The sequence below is a fragment of the Astatotilapia calliptera genome, chromosome 13 (assembly GCF_964374335.1).
Source record: "Astatotilapia calliptera chromosome 13, fAstCal68.1, whole genome shotgun sequence".
Lineage (NCBI taxonomy): Eukaryota > Metazoa > Chordata > Actinopteri > Cichliformes > Cichlidae > Astatotilapia > Astatotilapia calliptera.
The window spans coordinates 33,466,632-33,484,637 of NC_137434.1; the positions used below are offsets into that span (position 1 = coordinate 33,466,632).

Consider the following 18,006-nt stretch of genomic DNA (forward strand, 5'->3'; position numbering starts at 1 on the left):
CTCTGTAATTTGCTTGGACAATGCTTTTAATTTGTATGCATCCAAACACGACATATTTAGCTGACTAATTACATAGAGTGGAAATGCCTGGTGAATTATCATGGGCCATGGCAGCACAACCACAGGGCCACGACCTGCCAGATTAATAATTAAAAGCAGCTGAATAGCCTCCCCTTTCTCCCTCCTCCTGTGGCTCTGATGGAGAACAATTAGAGCTGAGAGGGATCACTGATCTTTTCTGGTTCTGGGGTGGAGGTGAGCCATACCCTTCATTTGAGGAACAATTAAAACGCTGGTTAAGGAACTGGGTTTGTGCAGCAGATGAATGAATGTCAACTGGCAGCTGTCCAATGAGAATTATGAGAAATTAGCAACACCGGAGCTGTCGGCGTGACACCGACACTCTGCTGGCACTTGGTTTATCAGAGTCATCCACATTCTTTTCTTTGAGGGATATTCATTTCCTAGATTAGAAATAATTCAGCCGTGTGTATTTCTTCATTGAGGAGAGAAACAATTTCAGCCGTTGGATTAGTTTGTATTATTATATTATTACCTGTAGCTGTAAATGAAAGCAGGAGAACAAACAGAAAGTCCCAGAATGTGGACACCAGTGACGGTAACGCACGAACAGCAAAGCACTGCAGGCCCTGACCTCATGAAGCTAGCTGCCGTAACAGCGTGTTATCAGAGCAGAGGTGGTTTCTTCAAAGTGAACTTTTGTCAGTTTGTCTGCAGTATTGTGCTACAATGTAGCAAATCATTTAAAAAATGAACTCTCTGCATTATGAGACTCAAAAATTCATTTTAAAGCCAAACAAACTAGTAATATTCTGTCAGTCGACATGACAATTCTGTCTAAAATGTAACCAAACATGCTACATGTTTAAGGTTACGCTGATTTGAACTAGTGTGCATATCCTTTGTAGTAAAAAATATTTTCTGTGTGCTTGGGCCATCTTCAGATAAAGACGATGGAGGACATGCTGGGGAGCAGCGAAACTCAGAGGGAGCTTATAGCATTGAGGCACTCACTGGAGCTCCTGGAGGAGGAGAAGAAGGAGTGCAGCAATAAATGCTCCAAGGCTGAACTGGAGCTCAAGGATCTGAGGTTTACAGGTGAGGTCGAACAATATTGGAAGGGGGCATTGTGGAGAATGGAAACAGCACTAACAGTGTGGAGAGCACGCTGTGTGTGCGGCTGTTTCAACAGAAGGACACAACCGATTTAAAGTGTGACCTTGAAATTCTCTCCGTGGCTTTTGCCAGCCTGGAAGATTATTAGTTGTTTACTATAATAGTTAAAAATTTCTGTCCTTGGTGATGTGTTGGCACTGTAACTGGATGTGATTGATGGGCCAGTTGAAGAGCTCCAGAAAAAGCTTCAGGCCGCTACCAACCCACCCCCAGCTCCAACACCTCCACCTCCACCTCCTCCACCTCCTCCAGCCCTGCCTTCAACCACGAACCCACTCAGGTTTGACCACACACAGTTTACTCTTTACATCATCAATGTGTGAAAGTGTTTGAGTGTGATGGAATAATTTTACAGTAAAATGACTATAAGGAAATAAATTGTTGACTGAGCTGATCACAGCAACCACACAGTGCAGGTAATCCACAGTGTAAAGACAGGAGTGGAGTTGTTGAACATGCTGCAAAGTGATTTTGAAGTGAAGTGAATAAGTTGGAGCACAAGCCAGACCAACCATGGGACCTTTCCTCTGCAATGTATGTGTTGGACTCTTGTAGGACCACAGCCAAGAGACATGAACCATGTCCAGACATGTCCAGGATAGGAGCAGTGGAGGACACTAATGAGACCCTATTGGCCAGGCTAGGGCCAGACTTTACGTGTGTGGCCTAGGATGAAGGTTTCTTCAGTGAACAAGAGGGCTTATTTAAATCGGGGAACATTTTAAAGAGCAGAGTCCTGTTTGAAATCTTTGTGTGGTGTGTTGGGCACCACACATGGGCAATGACAGTAAAGCCTGGGGGGCTTTGGTTGAGAGGAGTAGCTGGCTTGTTGTCACCTAAGCGAGAACTAGTGACTGAAAGAAGATCACAGACACAAACAGTCCAAACAAGCTTCCTCCAAATGACATGCTGGCCACTCCTTTGCATTGAAAGGAGCCGTTTCCAGTGATTCCTGCACACCTTCCTGGTGAGATGTTTCAAGCATCTCCAGCCGAGCTGACACTGAGGGGTAGTCCCACAGCACACTGGAGGGATTATAGCTCTCAGCTATCTCAGGGATGCTTTGTTTACCTTGATTTGAAATCAATACCACTGCGTTTAATATGACCGCTTCTTTCACTCAGTTTTAGATTTGAACACTACTCTCTCGCTAAAGTGAACTTTTTCTGGAAACGTTAGCAGCCTAAATAACAGCTAACTGAACAATGTGTTTGTGTCTTTCCATATAGCACACTGGTATCACTGATTCGAAGGAGAAGAGGCATCAGAACTGACATCCCGCTGGTGGAACAGGACTCTGCCAAGACACCAGGTACACAGATACTAACACTTGCTCTCTGATCCAGTCTGTGTGTTGCTCTCTCGTCTTACTTTCTCACTAACTTAATCGCAGCTTTATTGGTGGAATGCCAAAACTACACAGAACACACAGCCGGAGGATAAGAGAGACTGCGACGCAGACATAAATACACACAAGGGCAAATGAGCGAACAAAACCACAGCTGAACATAATCACACTAACTCGAAGCAGGGCTGAACATGGAACACACAGGACAAGAGACTGTCAAACTAAAACAGGAAGTACGAGGAACACACACACACTGATACGCACAAACCCAGGGAGCAGAGTGTGGCGAAATCGATCAATGCAGAGCAGTGTCACAAACCTCGGAGGCCGCAGAAAAGTGCAATCAAACGGTGAGGTTATTAACAGCCAGGAGAAAACATCAGCATATGTCCTCTGACCAAAATACATGTTGAGAACACTTATAAAGCAGTGAGGTACACGCCCCCCCATGGCGTAAAAATAGGTTAAAGACGTCAGTTACAGTAAATGGTACATCTTAGATGGCTATAAACAGACATAGAACTTCTCTTTTCTATAACACCTTCCAAACAAGGCAATAACTTCAAGCCTTCAGGGTCTCTGAGGGCTGGTTGTCGACTCCGGTCATCTGTTACCAAGTAGAACAAAACACAACAGGTTGCAACAAGAAGCTGAATACATTTGGGCCTCTGCTCAGGCCTATTCCTAGATTATATGTATTATATGTACTGTAAGCATGTATGCAGTCATCCTTCTATGTTCTAGTTTCCCTCAGCATGGATCACCTGGACAGTCACGCCAGTGAAGCTTAAAACCTCTAATGAACCGAACATCAACTCAAATGGACATCTTCAATAAACAACTGTAATTCAGTATCAATACTGTGAGAAATATTATTAAGTGGAATGATGCTGTAAAGAATGTTATTAATGCAGTTATAATGATGCAGGTTATACGGCAGCAATAAAAGAATTTCTGTATCTCCACAAGAGGGAGGAGAGGGAGGGGCGAGAAGGTGAGGGGACGACAGAGCAACACACAGAGACATGACCGGAGACACAAACATGAAGACCAGACAGACCTAACCACAGGAACACTGATGGAAGGACACAGGGACGAAACAAAGACATGATCAGGACCAAATAACTGCCTAAACTATAAGTGCTGCAAAAACTCAAGCTTTAGCAAACTGAACTAGGAAACACAAGACACGCAGGGAACATAGTAATGAATAAACAAGACTCCAAAACACAAAACACTGGGTCAATAACCAAGTTACCCTCACACCCACTTTAGACCGGCCTAGTCACAGTCCTGACCTGTGTCCGATTGAGATGCTGTGGCATGACCTTAAAGGTGGTTCATGCTTATAAACCCTCCACTGTGGATGAATGACAACAAGTCTGCAAAGATGAGTGGCCCAAAAATCCTCCACTGTGCTGTGAAAGACTCAAAGGCTGCATTGCAGTTGTTGCTGCTGTGGCTGCGGTGGCCCAGCACGTTATTAGATTGAGGAGCGATCACTTTTTCCACACGGGGCCGTGGAGGTTTGGGTTTTTCCCTTTAATTATAAATATCTTCATTTAGAAACTACATTTTGTGTTTACTTGGCTAATATTTAATAATATGTTTTCACACCACTGTATATATGGCCAAAGACCTAGAAAGGCCTCGTTGGTTTGCTCTATATTTTGATGCATGTCAGTTAGAACGATTATTCTCTTTATCTCCTGATTGCCCCGATTTGGGAAAATCTCTTCTGTTTTTTGTGCGATGCATGTTCATTTTGTATTTCCTTCTGTTCGAGGCGCTTTGTTTCATGTATTTCAGTTTAGGAGTTTTGAATTCTGATTTTGCATTTCAGATATTTTCAATTTTAACCCTTTTTACCACACGTCACTCACACATTAGAAGAACAAACCAATATGCCAAATGGTCCATGAGAAATTCAAACTCAGAATCTTCATCGCTGGCCTTTTAGGTCAGGAAGTTGAATTCTTTAATTTGTGCAATGAAATTGAAAGCCTTGACTTGTTGGAGCAGGTAGGACATCTGTGTTGCCTGAATAGGCTTAAACTGTGCCCTCATTTTTTAAAATAGTTTTTGAATATGTGCCGGCTGAATTGAGCACTACACGCAGGGAATTTGTTGGAATTGCATACAAGGCTGAATAGGTGCAACCCAAGGATCTTCTACTCTGACACCTGAATAATAGTCTCTCTTTGAGTACTGGAGAAAAATATTTTACGATTACTTTAACACAAAATAGTCTTTGTGTGATTTTTAGAGACATCTTAAGTGACAATTGCTCCATTGTGTGTGCCACTGAATGTTTGATGTTAGAAAATTAAATATTCACATTGCTTTGAGAATGGACTCCTTTATTGTAGAATTACACTTTTTGTTGTCCTTTGTAAACGTGAGGATGAAAAATAGTTGAATAGTGTGTTTTTACACAGAGAGTCAAAATTGATTCCAGAGTAATTCTGGTACTCTTACACACTACTTTGAATACTTTGAAGTTAGCAGCCTCAGTACCAATTATTCATCATTAGCCAAATCAACCTCCACAATTCTCGGTCGTGTAGAACAGACTGATGTGTGTGCAAAACAAACAAAAAATCATCAATCACTCCCGTCTGGCTCTTTAGTGTTTTTTTAAACAACCTGAATTAACTTTATTTCAGTCGCAGAGCTAATTATGACTTTACACCACGCTAACATGCTTCTGAAAACCCCAAGTGTTGGTGGTGTTCCTAATCTACTGCTGTTGAATCACTAAATATGATTCAGTTCAGTTTTATTTATAAGGCACCAAATCACAACAACGGTTGCCTGAAGGTGCTTAATACTGCACCATCTATGCAAGTGTCGCCTCTGTCCTCAGGTCCTGCTCCAGGTTCAAGCTGTGTTGCATTTCTCCACAGCTGAGACATTATTAAAAAAACGTGTGTGTGTGTGTGTGTGTGTGTGTGTGTGTCGGTCACTCACTGCCAGAAGTGGATGTCAGGCAGCAGGCAGTGGAGGAAATGATGCAAAGGATTAAGAAAGGTGTTCAGCTTCGACCTGTCAACCAGTCACCCAACAGCAGCAGGAAACAGGTAACCTAACCCTGACGTGGTCCGTGATTTGCTGTTTTTGATTTTTAAAGCCAAAGTCAAATTTATTTATATAGCACATTTAGAACAACAATCGTTGACCAAGCTGCTGTACAATTAAGATAATTAATTAAAAGAAATAAAAACACAGGGAGACATGATAAGAGTTAAGAAAAAGAATCATAAAATTAGAAGATTTGAGTGAGAATAAGATGAATAAATACAAACTCATTCTGATTTAAAAGCCGAGGAAGAAAAGTGTGTTTTCAGACGGTTTGAAAGTGTCCCGTGTTGGGGAGGTCCTGATGTGAAGGGCCAGTTTGTTCCACAGCTGAGGAGCAGTCACAGCAAAGGCCTGATCTCCTCTGGGCTTTAATCGGGACCACCAGGAGCATTTGATCCGCAGACCTCAGTGACCTCGCAGGACTGGATCAGTTTAAAAGATCAGAAAGGTGTGAGGGTGCTAGTTTGTGGATGCTTTTAACCTCCATTTTCTTGGTATTGAATTCCAACAGTATTTGGTAATACTGCAGCGCTGTGTTGACGGTGTTTTTCAAAAATGAAACACTATGTTTCTTATCAGTTGTTGTGTTGACTGCAACCCTCCTATAAGTCATGATAATTATTAGCTCGTGCATGACTTTGTAACAAGGTCATTCCTGCTGTGAGATTCAGTTTTTCCTTCCATAGCATCAGATCAAAGTGTTGCCCTCAGATTTGTTTGCATACAGCGTGATCACATGATCCACTCTACTAGCAGAGCAGCCACAGACCTGCTAGAACTACTGTTTAAGATCAAAACAGAGACGTGAATGTAAAGGGGGTTACAAAAGATGTATAATAAACTTAATGTGGAGGTGACACTAAGGTCTGTTACATAGAAAAACGAAAAGGACCTACGAAGACTTGATGATGCTGCTGTTTCGTGATGGAGCCATGTCGAGGTTAATGCTGCATCGTTTGAGGAGTGTGTGAGTTCATAATGTCAGCAGCTGACACACAAATGTGACCTCACTGACAACTGGTCAACTTTTTATTTGGACAAATGAAAGAGTGGCTAAAGACAGACAGAGTATACAGGACGTGGAAGCATGAAAGGGGAGCGCGGCGGACGTACAGCTGGAAGGATGACGGACACGTGTGAATGTGGCTCATCGTTGCTAAAATTGCCAAACTGCAGCGCCGGCCGCAGACGTCCGCTGTTGTCAGACCTCGCTGAGTTTTTTGTACATTGAGCATATATTGTTCAGGGCTCTCCAACCCATCAGTGTGGGGAATTATCTAAGAGCTTGTTGTTTTGATAAAACATGACACATGGCAAAGACATCTTTTCGTCTGCTTGTTCCTCCGCCTCAACAGCTCAGCCAAATTAGATAGCATTAGGACCTGCTCTACAAGGTAATTATAAATAATGAGGATGGGAAAATTGACGTGACTCAGAATGATTGTGTGTTGACATATTTGCTTCTTGTAGAAAGCATACTTCCTTGTGCTTGCCTACAGTGTCTCGTCTCTGTGGTAAGAGGTGCAGTTTAGCCTCTAAGTGCTGAATGAGGAAAAATAAGTATAATGTGTCAGACTGCTGTTTATTTACCAAACCCATCTTTTTCCTCCTATTTTCCTTTTATCAGATGGAGAAGCTGCCCTCTAATTCTGCTATTCAGGAACTTAAAGGAATCATGGTAATGGGGCTTTAAAACAATCACACGTCCTCACAAGCCGTATTTTACTAGTTGAACTTTCGCTGTGTTTTCACATCTGAAATTACTTGTTTGTTTTTCATGTCATACAAAGTTGTGCTTGGAATACAATTTAACATGAAAATACACTAAAGTCAGAGATCAGAGTGGCAGTGCCACATTTAACGAGGCTACTCTCATGCTAAAAACACAACATGAAGACTTGAAGAAACCTTAATTATACTTCCACTGCAGTGTTAACAAGACGCAGATACGTGTTTGTGATGCAGCTGCTGCTTTTCTTTGTCCTGATCTGTGTTATTGTGGTTTGAACTGGCCAGGAGAATTTTAACAGAACTGTACAACAACCAAAGGCAGCGTCTCCGACAACAACCCGAGACGACGAGCTGCAGAGGATTCTGCTGAGGCGGCGGGACGCGCTGGACGCCTGACACAAAGGTGGGGCGCTGGACGTGATCGATACTGATAAGTCATTTATCTGGATGACTCGTCTCTCCACTCTTGTTTTGAGCTAAACGAGGACAATGGACTGACGTGTGGCTCCTCCAAGAACATCTCAGATTATCTCAGTCGAGTCTGATTGTTACCAGATTTAATTCAGCATACGTGTGTTTTTATCACAGTGTCACAGGGCTGAGAGCCGGTGTGCGGTACATGTTAACTTCAAAATCTTTATCAGGCTGTGACAAACACAATCTGTGTTCATTGTCAGCTGTCGGTGGTAATCTACTGACACCTGTGGGCTAGGATATACTTCACAGAGGTCAGGAAAGAGAACGAGCCCATGCATGTCAACAGAGTGTGGCTGCAAAGACGCTCCAGTGATGATGATGATGCAGACATGCTGTGGTACACCTTCATGTTCGTCATACTGTCCCCCCATACATACACCTACAGGCTCGCTGGCTGATCTGAGGCCTGTCTGCAGGCACCTGTGATTTTTAGCGTTCAGCCGAGAAGCATTTATCTTTGCTTTAAGGTTACTGACAAAAGCAAGAGCAGGTGCTTCATTCACTTTAGCTTTCTGTTTCCTCCTGGGAACATTTTGGATCTGCTGGACCACACTGTGACAGCAGCTTGTCTTACTGAATACCACCGAGCGCTTTAATCCTCTCCACTGTGAACAGGAGAGGAATTTCTGGCTGAATTCATCTGTGCGGCTGGACTTCTCTGAGACGTCCAGTGTAGCTGTGATTACACAAGACTAACATTCAGCCACTAAAACTATTTTTCTGTTCAGAAACTGTAGTTTGGCACCTTAATAAAAGAAATGTTAAAGTATCAGTATTTTGAAAATGAATGGCTAGCTTCAAACATTTGTTTTTAGCACTAAGAATAAATGATCCTTTTGAATAAATAGCTTGCACATCACTGTTACCTGTTGCATAAACCTTATATTTGATAAGCAGCGTGGCACACGATGAAAGAGTGGATCCTTTGTTTCTTATCTAAATGATCCCACTGTGTGCTCACGCTGGCCCCACCCACAGATTCTCAGCCTTACCTGCTGTAGCCTGACAAAGGTGACACTGCTGATTGGTTTCATGCATGTGTGTGTGTGTGCAGGTCAGCGTCCTCGTGTCTCCCCGCAGTGTGGCGCCGCCTGAGGATCCACCTGTACAGAGGATGTGGGTGACTGAAGACTAATATGGAGTGTTATTACCCAGCCTTTTACATCAGTGCACACTTACAATAACCTCTGACTGTATTGATGAGATTACAGTCAGATGGATTCTTGGTCACCGTCAGAGGGAAAGACACGTTCCTGCTGCTATGAAGAAGAGTCAGAAGTGTGTCAGTAACTCCCGCTGGACTGTTTGCTTCCAGTAAAATAAAGGCATGTATCGCACACCACCTGCAGTTCATTCAGCTCCTTTTGTAAAATACCAGTTCATTGTTATGCACAGTGACACACAGTCGCCTCACAGCCTCGAGCTTCTGCTTTTCTCTGAATGGTTCCATGTAGCCCAGTGTTAAACTTGTAGCCTCCCAGTAAGCAATCACAGGCGGCCGTGATAGATTTAGTTTCAATGGTTCTCTTCACTTACACGTACAGTGGGGCAAAAAAGTATTTAGTCAGCCACCCATTGTGCAAGTTCCCCCACCTAAAATGATGACAGAGGTCAGTAATTTGCACCAGAGGTACACTTCAACTGTGAGAGACAGAATGTGAAAAAAAAATCCATGAATCCACATGGTAGGATTTGTAAAGAATTTATTCGTAAATCAGGGTGGAAAATAAGTATTTGGTCAATAACAAAAATACAACTCAATACTTTGTAACATAACCTTTGTTGGCAATAACAGAGGTCAAACGTTTACTATAGGTCTTTACCAGGTTTGCACACACAGTAGCTGGTATTTTGGCCCATTCCTCCATGCAGATCTTCTCGAGAGCAGTGATGTTTTGGGGCTGTCGCCGAGCAACACGGACTTTCAACTCCCGCCACAGATTTTCTATGGGGTTGAGGTCTGGAGACTGGCTAGGCCACTCCAGGACTTTCAAATGCTGCTTACGGAGCCACTCCTTTGTTGCCCGGGCGGTGTGTTTTGGATCATTGTCATGTTGGAAGACCCAGCCTCGTTTCATCTTCAAAGTTCTCACTGATGGAAGGAGGTTTTGGCTCAAAATCTCACGATACATGGCCCCATTCATTCTGTCCTTAACACGGATCAGTCGTCCTGTCCCCTTGGCAGAAAAACAGCCCCATAGCATGATGTTTCCACCCCCATGCTTCACAGTAGGTATGGTGTTCTTGGGATGCAACTCAGTATTCTTCTTCCTCCAAACACGACGAGTTGAGTTTATACCAAAAAGTTCTACTTTGGTTTCATCTGACCACATGACATTCTCCCAATCCTCTGCTGTATCATCCATGTGCTCTCTGGCAAACTTCAGACGGGCCTGGACATGCACTGGCTTCAGCAGCGGAACACGTCTGGCACTGCGGGATTTGATTCCCTGCCGTTGTAGTGTGTTACTGATGGTGACCTTTGTTACTTTGGTCCCAGCTCTCTGCAGGTCATTCACCAGGTCCCCCCGTGTGGTTCTGGGATCTTTGCTCACCGTTCTCATGATCATTTTGACCCCACGGGATGAGATCTTGCGTGGAGCCCCAGATCGAGGGAGATTATCAGTGGTCTTGTATGTCTTCCATTTTCTGATGATTGCTCCCACAGTTGATTTTTTCACACCAAGCTGCTTGCCTATTGTAGATTCACTCTTCCCAGTCTGGTGCAGGTCTACAATACTTTTCCTGGTGTCCTTCGAAAGCTCTTTGGTCTTGGCCATGGCGGAGTTTGGAGTCTGACTGTTTGAGGCTGTGGACAGGTGTCTTTTATACAGATGATGAGTTCAAACAGGTGCTATTCATACAGGTAACGAGTGGGGGACAGAAAAGCTTCTTACAGAAGACGTTACAGGTCTGTGGGAGCCAGAGATTTTCCTTGTTTGAGGTGACCAAATACTTATTTTCCACCCTGATTTACGAATAAATTCTTTACAAATCCTACCATGTGAATTCATGGATTTTTTTTTCACATTCTGTCTCTCACAGTTGAAGTGTACCTCTGGTGCAAATTACTGACCTCTGTCATCATTTTAGGTGGGGGAACTTGCACAATCGGTGGCTGACTAAATACTTTTTTGCCCCACTGTATTTTATCTGTTTTTCTGTGTGCACCCTCACTCGACTTGTTGACCCTTAAGATCAATTTATGGTCACTTTACTTCTTTAAAACACAACTCCAGAAATATATCTGACATCATTTGAAGAGTGTGTTTGATGTCCAGTTTGTACATGATGGCCTCCTTACAGTCATAAAGGAGGATGCAGCAGAATACGCAGGTGTGACTGTGACCAGCTGCAGTGTCTCTGATTGTCACACGGTGGAGTGAAAATGCTCAGTGCGAGCCTCACGACAGGATTACAGCAACCAAAGTGTCATATCAGTGGATGCAGCCATCGTTTACTTACAGTTTGCATTTTGGGGGGATTTTCTATAAAAACAACAATCGACAGCGGTTAAGGTCATCACTTATTGAACATAATTAGGGATCAGTTTGACTGAAAGTGTTTTACAATCAGATAAAAGATAAAAATGTGTTTTTCTTCACGAAGCAGCTTTTTAATGCTCTTAGGATTAATATTCACTGATTTCCCTTTAAACTTTATTTGATCTCTTATTGTACAAACCATGTATAAGGTCACATTTACCCCCCCCCCCCCCCCAAACAAGTTAATGTGTTATAACCTGGTTTATTTAAATGCATGTTTTGCTGTTAAAAAAGCGAACCGCGGTTTACTTTGCAGCGCTTTCACAGCCGGAGACGCTCCAGAGGAGCGAGACAAGCCTGAGTCGTACCGCCAGCCTCTGTCCTTAGTCCTGAACTGTTACGTTATGATGGCACGCAGCAGTTATTTTCTCCTCACGACTCATTTAATTAAATGTTTTACAAAGCGTCTAAATAAAGCGTGTTGAACATGAGGTTCGTTTCAGTCTCAGCTGTGCTCTACCTGCAGCCTCTCTGCAACGCCACCATTGTTTTGGACTGGCTGTAGAGACAATGGTGGCGTTTTTAATCTGCACACTGTTGTATTTATTTTTACAAGATGGAAACCATCGACCTTTTCACAGAGTCCAGAAATGCTGAACTTTTCCCCACTGGCTGCTTTGTACCATGTCTAAAATCTCCAGCAGGGCCGGGCACAGATTGATTTGACCACATGGCCGAGCCGCTTCGGTGTTTTGTTTTCCCCAACACCTGCCCACATTTCCCACACACTTTCTTCACTGAGAGAGTGAAACATGAGAGCTGTGAACTATGGCTGGTGTCCATCACCTATTGTGTGCTGCTGTTCATTAACGCTTTAGGCTTCATTTAACACTGAGGTGCAATTTCCAGCCCCCGACACAGTGTACAGGAAATGTCACTGTGGATCAAAGTCTGTGTTCTAACCACGTTCATCAGCAGCACTGCTTCAAAGGCTTCCCTTCGTTCTTTCATCAGTCTGCTGAAGCACATGTTGCAGAGGAAGTCCTGGTTAAGTTTATTTACCAGCACGTCGTTAGGAACAGGAAACAGTCGCTCAGCAGATTCGACAAACTAATCGTTGGTGTAGACAGCTGACAAAGCAGCGTGAGGATGTGTGGGATTATCTAGTTGGAGGTTAGAGTATCAGTGTGCAGTTGACCTGCTTGAGCGAGAGTAAATGAAAAAAAGAGATTTATGTCTCTACCTCCTCATACATGTATCCTCTTTATCTAATGAGGTTCTTCTAGTCGAGGCTGTGTGGGCGCAGCTGAATGCTCACATATAGTTTTGCATTCAAAGGAGGAGAAACGCTGGTGTCCCTTGGATGCACTGCCTCAGTCTTCTTTTCCTCAGCAGAAACAAAGTCAGCGCTTCGGTTTCTTTCCTCTGCCTCAGCTCGAGCTGCTGGACTCGCTGATGCCGACTGATGGACGGTGCCGACCTCACAAACTAAGGCAAAACATGCAATTACCCAAGCCATGCTATGTCCTTTTCTTCCTTCTTCTCACCACTGTGTTCCCTCAACATCACGCCGATACAAGCTAATGTTTGGTGTTTTTGTTCCTTCAAGGACCAGCAATTAGGGAGGTCCTGTTAGCGTGTGTGGGAAACACTTAATTTGACCTATTTTGATTGTCATTTCATGTATTTTCAAAAATTGCCTGCTGGGGAGCTTCAGATGAGCGCTGCTGTGTGTCCAGCCTCGGTTTGTGTCGGCACATTTCATTGATTAGAGGCTGCCTTTACTCGCTGACATTTACAGCAACACTGGGTGTGAGCTGGCAAACAAACAACAACAGGAAGAACTTTCTTCTTTTCATTTCATTCCTTTCACACTCTCAAAATGTTTGTTTAAAATGAATACTAAATGCAAAATACATCCTTACTTAACCCTTTAAAACCTGAAGCATGAAATAACTGCCAGGAATCTTTAATTTGGTGATAATGGAGTGTTTGTTGCACCTTTATGCAAAAATATATCAAATTTTAATCTGCATATATATGAGTTTTATATATATGCAGATTACATTTGCTACATAAGCCATATTTTTGTAATTCAGTCGTTAAAAATTTGTCATGCAATTTTTATCATTTTTTGAGGATGAAGAAAAGTCACGCTGATGATGTAGAAGTCTCAAGTATCACATACGATACGCTGGGCTTTCAAAGGGTTCATTCGAGTCCATTGTGAGTTCTTTTTACTTGTTCTACTTGTTTTTGTTAGTTATTTGTACTTCTTTTTTTAAAAACTGTAGAACGTTTGTACAATTCCAGACACATTAGTGTTAGTGTTAACCTTCAGATCCTTTAGTCTAAGCAGCTTGGAAAGAACGCAGGAGGAGCTTCTTTATTTGTAGCACCAAATGGTAGGAGTCCCAGGTACTGAAACCCTAATGGGCAAAGTGTGTTAACTGGGCTTCCAAGAACACCTGAATAATATAAATACATGAAAAACCCATTAAACCGAGCCATGCAAGACTCCAGTGAGGCAGTCCAGTGTTCCAACATCATGTCAGGAGGGATATATATTCATCCACACATTCTAAGAACAACTGGTATATTAAAGGCATTGAATGCAGCTGAACTGATAAAGAACATCGCAGCTTAACTAGAAACCTGTACTGTCTGTGGCCAACTACCAAGACTACGTGAAGCATCCTCTGAAAGTCTACTGAATCCAGTATTACAGACAATCCCTACTGTGGCCATCACTGAAACCCAAAGATAGAGGCAGCACAGAGGAAAGTTAGCACAACAAAAAGGTGTGATGAAGAAAATGGTCTCTAAGAGGCACAACAGCTGTTCACACCTGAGACCTTAGAAGCTGTCATGACTCACAGATTTGGCTAACTGCTAGAAGAGGTATACCAGAGACACAGAACATAAAAGAATAAACCAGACGTTCTCCACTGAACCGTCCAAGGTGGACTCTCTGTGGCACCGTCCATTAGTCAGCATCAGCGAGTCCAGCAGCCTGACCAGATGGCACTGAGGCTGGAGAGAGAGCAATACCGGAAGTAGAAAAGTGGCTAGTGGAGCTACGATTAGATCACAGCAGCCTCCCTGAACAGGAACCATCAACTATCACAGTGTCAAACATCCAAGAAAGAGTCTCAAGCATGAAGAGTTGTACAGCACCAGGCCCTGATGTGTGTCACACCTACTGGCTAAAGAAGCTAACTGCACCCCATGAGCATCTGCAAGCAAAGCAGTTCTCACTTAGTGGTACCATTAGCTAACAGTTAATAAGCTAACAGTTAATAAGCTAACAGTTAATAAGCTAACAGTTAATAATCCATTGCAGCCACTTCACTAAGTTCACTGCTGTAGCTGAACTTAGTGAGCACTCATCTCTGTGCTTGTCCTGCTAGACATCAGTGCAGCGTTCGATACTGTCGACCATAATATCCTATTAGAGCGATTAGAACATGCTGTAGGTATTACAGGTACTGCACTGCAGTGGTTTGTATCATATCTATCTAATAGACTCCAGTTTGTGCATGTAAATGGAGAGTCCTCTTCACACACTGAGGTTAATTATGGAGTTCCACAGGGTTCAGTGCTAGGACCAATTCTGTTTACATTATACATGCTTCCCTTAGGCAGCATCATTAGAAGACATAGCATACATTTACACTGCTATGCAGATGACACCCAGCTCTATCTGTCCATGAAGCCAGATAACACACACCAATGAGTTAAACTGCAGGAATGTCTTAAAGACATAAAGACCTGGATGCCCGCTAACTTTCTTTTCTAAGCCAATGATACATCAGTTGCCACACTCTATACCAAAGACATCAGAATGTCCTTCAGACTGAAGAAAATGTTGTGAGATGATAAAAAGGGGGAAGGAAGGTAGTCACAACTGAGGAGATCCAAAGATCATGGAAGTATAAGAACAGGCACCAAGCATACAGAGGACAGAGGACAGAGGACGCCATAGCAACAGCACTCAATGTAGCATTAACACATCTGGAGAGGCAAGGAAGCTAAGTGCGTATGCTCTTTGTGGATTATAGCTCGGCATTTAATACCATTCTTCCATACAAACTGGACGCCAAGCTAAAAGACCTAGGGCTTCCTCACAGCACCTGTAAGTGGATCAATAGCTTCCTCACCGACCGCAGACAGAGAGTGAGAGTGGGATGTTACACATCTCCAGCCCTAAATCTAAGCACTGGGTCGCCACAGGGCTGCGTGCTTAGTCCACTGCTCTACTCGCTTTATACACACGACTGCACCCCCGCCCACCAGAGCAACACCATTGTAAAGTTCGCAGATGACACTACTGTGGTGGGGCTCATATCTGGGGGAGATGAGTCTGCCTACAGAGATGAGGTGGAGCGGCTGTCTTCATGGTGCAAGGATAACAACCTTCTCCTAAACACGAAAAAGACCAAAGAACTCATAATTGACTACAGAAGACACAAGACAGAAATCCAACCACTAATCATCAGCGACGACTATGTGGAGAGGGTAGCAGCATAGAGGGAAACCTATCCTGGAGTGTGAATACCTCTGAGCTACTGAAAAAGACACAACAGAGACTGTACTTTCTGAGAGTGCTTAGGAAGAACAACATCACACAGAGACTGCTGGTGTCTTTCTACAGAGCCTCCATCGAAAGCATACTAACGTACTGCATAGGCATATGGTACGCTAGCTGCACAGTGGCTCAGAGGAAAGCACTCCAGGGAGTAATCAACGCTGCCCAAAGGACAATCGGCTGCCCTCTCCTCAAACTGAAAGACCTACACAGTTCCCGCTGCCTCAAAAGAGCCCATAACATCATAAAGGACACCTCACACCCTGGTCACTCCATGTTCAAACTGCTGCCTTCAGGTAAACGGTATAGAACAACATACACAAGGACTAACAGACTCAAACACAGTTTCTACCCAATTGCAATATCATGTCTCAATGCTACTAAAAGTAGATGACTTTCATTGCCCCTGTTGTCATTTGTGCCCTTGATGTTGGAATGCTTTCAGACATGTTTTGTTGGATGCGCTAACAAATTGACTGAGTGATTGATTGTTTGAGTGATATATCAACTAGGTCGTATGTTGAGTGTCTGTATGGGGCCTTAGGCCTGGATTGCTTGGGTGTATTTACTGTATGAGAACACTGTATTTTATATGTATTTCTATCTTTTATATCATATCTATTATAGTTTTTAAGTATTTATCTTTCGTGATGTTGCACTGACCGGAGACATCTTTCAATTTCATTGTACTTGTGACAATGACAATAAAGAATATTCTATACAAAGGCACACAGTCTGCACATTCACTATGTGTTTGTGCACCACTCTGCATTTAATCATTAGTTGTTATCAATCTCCCACCCTCTTCCACAGCATGTCTTTATCCTGTCTTCCTCTCCTCACCCTCAACCAGTTGCAGCCAATGACTGCTCTTCCCTGAGCCTGGTTCTGCTGGAGGTTTCTTCCTGTTAAAAGGGAGTTTTTCCTTCCCACTGTCACCAAAGTGCTGCTCATAGGGGGTCATATGATTATTGGCGTTTTCTCTGTATTATTATTATTTTCTAATTTCACTTTTATTTCTACAGGTAAATCTCAATGAGAAACAAGGTCTCATTTTCAAGAGCGATCTGTTTTAAATAACTATACAAAACTACAACATGTTAAAACACACTATAGTCATTACAATTCATATAACCAATTAAAATAAAAGACAGTAACAATAAAAGATTAAGAAACAGCCATCCCATGCTCCATTTTGATGAAAACCCTTCAGTCCTGTTGTCCTGTTGTAATTTGTTCCAAGCAGAGATGGGCAGTAACGCATAATCTGATTACTTCTTTCAAGTAACGAGTAAATTAAGGGATTACTATTGTAAAAAAAGTAATTAGATTACCTTTCCCGTAAGCATGCTGCGTTACTGCATTACTAGACCGTGATTTTGTTTGTTTGTGTCTCATGACAATGACATACGCCCACTGACGTGACCGCTGTGGCACCGGATGAGAAGCTGGGACAGTGTACAAGAACATCTGTGCTGCATGTGGAGCAGAAGCCTCTGATTCTTGTTGAAAACAACACAGCTGAGGTCCTGTGGGAATTCAGGCTGCAGACATACAAGCAAGCTGCAGGCCAACCAATCAGACACAGCGGTGGTTTCCAAAGACAGATGTGGCCATCCCAGTGGGCAGCCACATCAGGAGCACGCGTACTTTCTTTCCCCATTCTCGTTATTCGTGCTTTGTTTTTAAATCACAAAAGCTCTGTAGTACTGTACAATAGAGGAATGGGACAGCAGTTCATCCTAGAATTCACTGTTCAAAGGTTTTCTTCACCAATAAAGTGATCCAGAGTGAGGTGTCAGGTATCCCTTTCCTTGTCTTCTTCCTCACCTGTCCTGCCTTCGTCTTTTTGTACCTCTGAGTAAACCAAACCAAACACTAGCCTGCTTTAACCCCTGACTGTGGCACTATAAACTGTGCATAAATTATAACCCCTGGTGATCAGTACTATGTTCAATGACAAAGTGATGTGACACATTGATGCAGCTTTGTGTCTGGTCCATGCAGCTCCTCTGAGCTGCACCTCTGGGTCTTTCCTCTTCTGTTGTTACACAGACACAATCACTTCCTCCGCAGGATGCGAGCCATCAGGCGCTGCC

General features: G+C 43.2%; 1 protein-coding gene across 2 annotated transcripts in view; it reads left to right on the plus strand.

The window, feature by feature from the left end:
* The window catches only part of shtn1 (shootin 1), a 38,905-nt gene extending 29,729 nt beyond the window's left edge, over positions 1 to 9,176 (plus strand). The window contains exons 10-16 of one of the 2 annotated variants that reach the window (XM_026191157.2): positions 966 to 1,119; positions 1,363 to 1,477; positions 2,427 to 2,509; positions 5,522 to 5,625; positions 7,254 to 7,304; positions 7,643 to 7,760; positions 8,889 to 9,176. In XM_026191157.2, the coding sequence (XP_026046942.2) occupies positions 966 to 1,119; positions 1,363 to 1,477; positions 2,427 to 2,509; positions 5,522 to 5,625; positions 7,254 to 7,304; positions 7,643 to 7,753 (618 nt within the window). In that variant the 3' untranslated portion in view covers positions 7,754 to 7,760; positions 8,889 to 9,176. The remainder of the gene's footprint in view (positions 1 to 965; positions 1,120 to 1,362; positions 1,478 to 2,426; positions 2,510 to 5,521; positions 5,626 to 7,253; positions 7,305 to 7,642; positions 7,761 to 8,888) is intronic. The other variant, XM_026191158.2, reaches the window with a different exon arrangement.
* The last annotated feature ends 8,830 nt before the right edge of the window (positions 9,177 to 18,006 follow it).